At 40.2% G+C, this 3,259-nt stretch overlaps 1 protein-coding gene across 1 annotated transcript; it reads left to right on the forward strand.

Moving 5' to 3' along the window:
• The first annotated feature begins 1,564 nt into the window (after positions 1-1,564).
• Positions 1,565-2,602, forward strand: LOC107919198 (uncharacterized). Its single transcript, XM_016848709.1, has one exon. The coding sequence runs from the start codon at positions 1,565-1,567 to the stop codon at positions 2,600-2,602; it is 1,038 nt and encodes a 345-aa protein (XP_016704198.1).
• Positions 2,603-3,259: the final 657 nt, after the last annotated feature.

A 3,259-nucleotide genomic window follows, 5' to 3' on the forward strand; every position in this document is an offset into this window, starting at 1 on the left:
AGTGCTGAGGTAGTATAGGTTAAGACAATTTATACCCGCAACTCATAGACTAGCTAAGTGTGAATTCTCGTACAGAGGTGATGGTTACGAAAAGAAGATTCGAGAGATGTCCAATGCGTGGAACCAGACTCTTCAGATGAAGAGATTAGCCGTGGGACCAATGATAACTCCCGAATATAATGAATGGTGAGTTAGAAGAATCAATGACAATATCCCCGAGCCGAGTCATGAAAACAGTCAGTCGATAGAGGAACATTTGCGAGTCATCCCTTCTGAACTAGAAATCATAAAGTAGGATTTTGAAAGAAGAAATGCAGAATTAGAAAAGATGATAAAGCAAATGTAAGAAGAAAAGAGCAACTTGAGATTAGATGCGGATGTTCAGAAGCTCGAGGCAGAAAGGTTAAGAAAATGGAAAATTAAAGCCGAAAAAGATCTAGATAGCTTGAAGGCAGATTACAAGAAGCTCCACTTATCGATGAGAACTGTCGAGTTGGGAAAAACTTCAAAGCAGTGGCGCGAAGAGATTTGAGAAGAAAGAAACAAGGCCGATAGCTGAGAAAATAAGTTCCAAGAGGTCCAAACACAAAATGAGGCTCTAAAGAAGAGTTTGTCAGAAAACCAAAGGAAAAAGGCGAACTAGAGAATAGAGTGACTGAGTTAGAAGGATCTCTCCATCGACATCGAAATCGAAATTCTGTGATGGAATTGAAATCAAGCTTGAGCAAGATCGAAAAAATGAAAGAAAGGATAGAAGAGTTAGAAACGGTGCTACAAAATTGTGAGATCCGGATCGAGTACTTGGAAGCTAATGAAGATCGTCAGAATAAGCAGCTGCATTACTTTTAGAACCAAGTCAAAAATAGAGATCATGTTATGGGAGAAGCCGTGGCTCAGATCCGAGAGGTAGCTGATCACCTGTAGACTTTAGCAGTACAAGCCGATACGCTGAGTGTGAAGTATGAGTTGGAATCGAGTCGGGGATAGGAGTTAGCCTCGTTACTTAGGAAGATTAGAGTTCTGAGCATTAGGGCTAAGTCGTATCTATAATCCATCTTATCTAAAGAAGTTTGATTTGTAGTAAAGTTTTCAAAATGTAATTGAATTAGAATTGACGCCTTTTTTGCATTCATGCATTGCATCGCATCATATGCATTAACGACCATTAAAAGACCCTAATTGAATAAAATTATTTCAGTTAACCTAGAAAACCAACACCCCCTACGGTACTCGGGCGAAATCAAAGAACTTGGATCAAAGATTAGAAAAGCTTGAACAGCTCTAAAAAGAGATGCAAGTGCGTCTAGAAAAAATTTAGCAAGATTTAGCAGAAAAGATGGCGGAGTCCCAAAGAAGCATGATGACTAAGCTAACACAAAAGTTAGCTGGAGGAAATGACAAAAGAAAGGACCCGATAGTTAATGTTGAAGAAGGAGATAATGATGGACCCCTCTACCCTCCAGGCTTTACTCCTCTACATGTACAGCCCTAAGCTGATATACACCTAGGCAGGTGTTCTGTTACAATTAGGCCTCAGCAGTTTTAGGCTGGCACCTCATTGCCAATGAGCTTTCAAACTGAATTAGGATCGAACCCTGGAGAGAACCCTACCAATCCTATTGTCCTCGATTTCGACGAAGTGGATGAGAAAGAGAAATCAAAAGAAGAATTGCCAAAACAGCTAGAGGAAAGATGTAAATGGCTCGAAGAAAAATTCAAGGCAATGGAAAGTATTGAGAATTATCAGGGGATTGATGCTAAAGACTTAAGTTTGGTTCTGAATTTGGTACTTCCCCACAAGTTCAAAATGCCGGAATTTGAGAAATACAATGGGACCAGTTGCTCGGAAACTCATATTACCATGTTCTGTAGGCGTATAACTGGATACGTCAACAATGACCAACTGCTTATACATTGCTTTCAAGAAAGCCTCACTGGGGCAGCATCTAAGTGGTACAATCAATTAAGTCCTACCAAGATTAGTTCATGGAAGGACTTAGCACAAGCATTTATGAAGAAATATAGTCATGTAGTCAATATGGTCCCTGATAGGATTACTCTGCAAAATATGGTGGCAAATCCCAACGAAAGTTTTAGGCAATACGCACAAAGATGGAGGGAGGTTGCCGTTCAGGTCCAGCCACCACTCCTAGAAAGAAAGATGACAATATTCTTCATTAACACATTGAAGGCACCATTTATCACTCATATACTGGGAAGTGCCACGAAAAGCTTCTCTGACATAGTTATGAACGGAGAAAGGATTGAAAATGCCATAAAAAATGGGAAGATCGAGGCTGGAGAAAGTAACCGAAGGTCGGCTCAAAAAAAAGAAAATGAGGTAAACAATATGAGTACCTATAACAAGGGTTACTCAAAATCGATCACGGTGAACCAACCAGGAAAGGTGGCTACTAATCAACAAGGTTCATCAAGACAGGAATCCGGCACAAGACAGAATACGGAAAAGCCTCAGTACACTCCAATTCTGGTACCATACAGGGAGTTGTATAAAAGCTTCTTTGATGCACATATTGTCTCCCCTTTTTACTTAAAGCCCTTACAACCTCCGTACCCTAAATGGTATGACACTAATGCATAATGCAACTATCATGCGGGGATTACGGGGTATTCAATAGAGAATTACACAGCCTTCAAAAGGCTGGTTGAAAAGCTGATCAGTATGGGTGTTGTCAAGATTGATGATTCATCTAGTGCGGAAAATCCATTGCCTAGCCATGCTGATAAAGGGGTAAACATAATAAGTGGAAACGTGGGCAGAAAAATTAAGGCAGATATTGCAGAAATAAGAACTCCTTTAAAATGGGTTTGGAAGAAAATGTAGAAAATGGGTTAATCAGTTCGAACGTAGAAGGGAAATACAAAGAGACGGGAAATTATTGCAAGTTCCATCATAAAGAAGGGCACTAAATTCAAGAGTGCACAGAATTTTGAGACTTTGTTCAAGACATGATGGATGACAAAGAAATGAAATTCTATGAAGAAGTCCAAGAAGAAGGAAGCATATGCGCGTCGGAACAAACGACAAGGGTTCCGAAAGTAAATCATCCTGTGGTCGTCATCTTGCGACCAAGGAACAACGAGGCAGAAGTGCCGGTAATGCTGAAGATAATCATCTAGAAGCCCGCACCCTTCTCTTACAAGGATAACAAGAAAGTCTTGTGGAACTATGAGTGCAACACAACTGTTCAAGGAAAGGAAATTTCAGCCAATATTACAAAAGAGGATCATGGCATGG

The sequence above is a fragment of the Gossypium hirsutum genome, chromosome D13, assembly GCF_007990345.1.
Source record: "Gossypium hirsutum isolate 1008001.06 chromosome D13, Gossypium_hirsutum_v2.1, whole genome shotgun sequence".
In the NCBI taxonomy this organism is placed as follows: domain Eukaryota; kingdom Viridiplantae; phylum Streptophyta; class Magnoliopsida; order Malvales; family Malvaceae; genus Gossypium; species Gossypium hirsutum.

Coding starts and splice junctions, on each gene's coding strand:
- LOC107919198 (XM_016848709.1), top strand. CDS start 1,565: ATGAGCTTTCAAACTGAATTAGGATCGAACCCTGGAGAGAACCCTACC.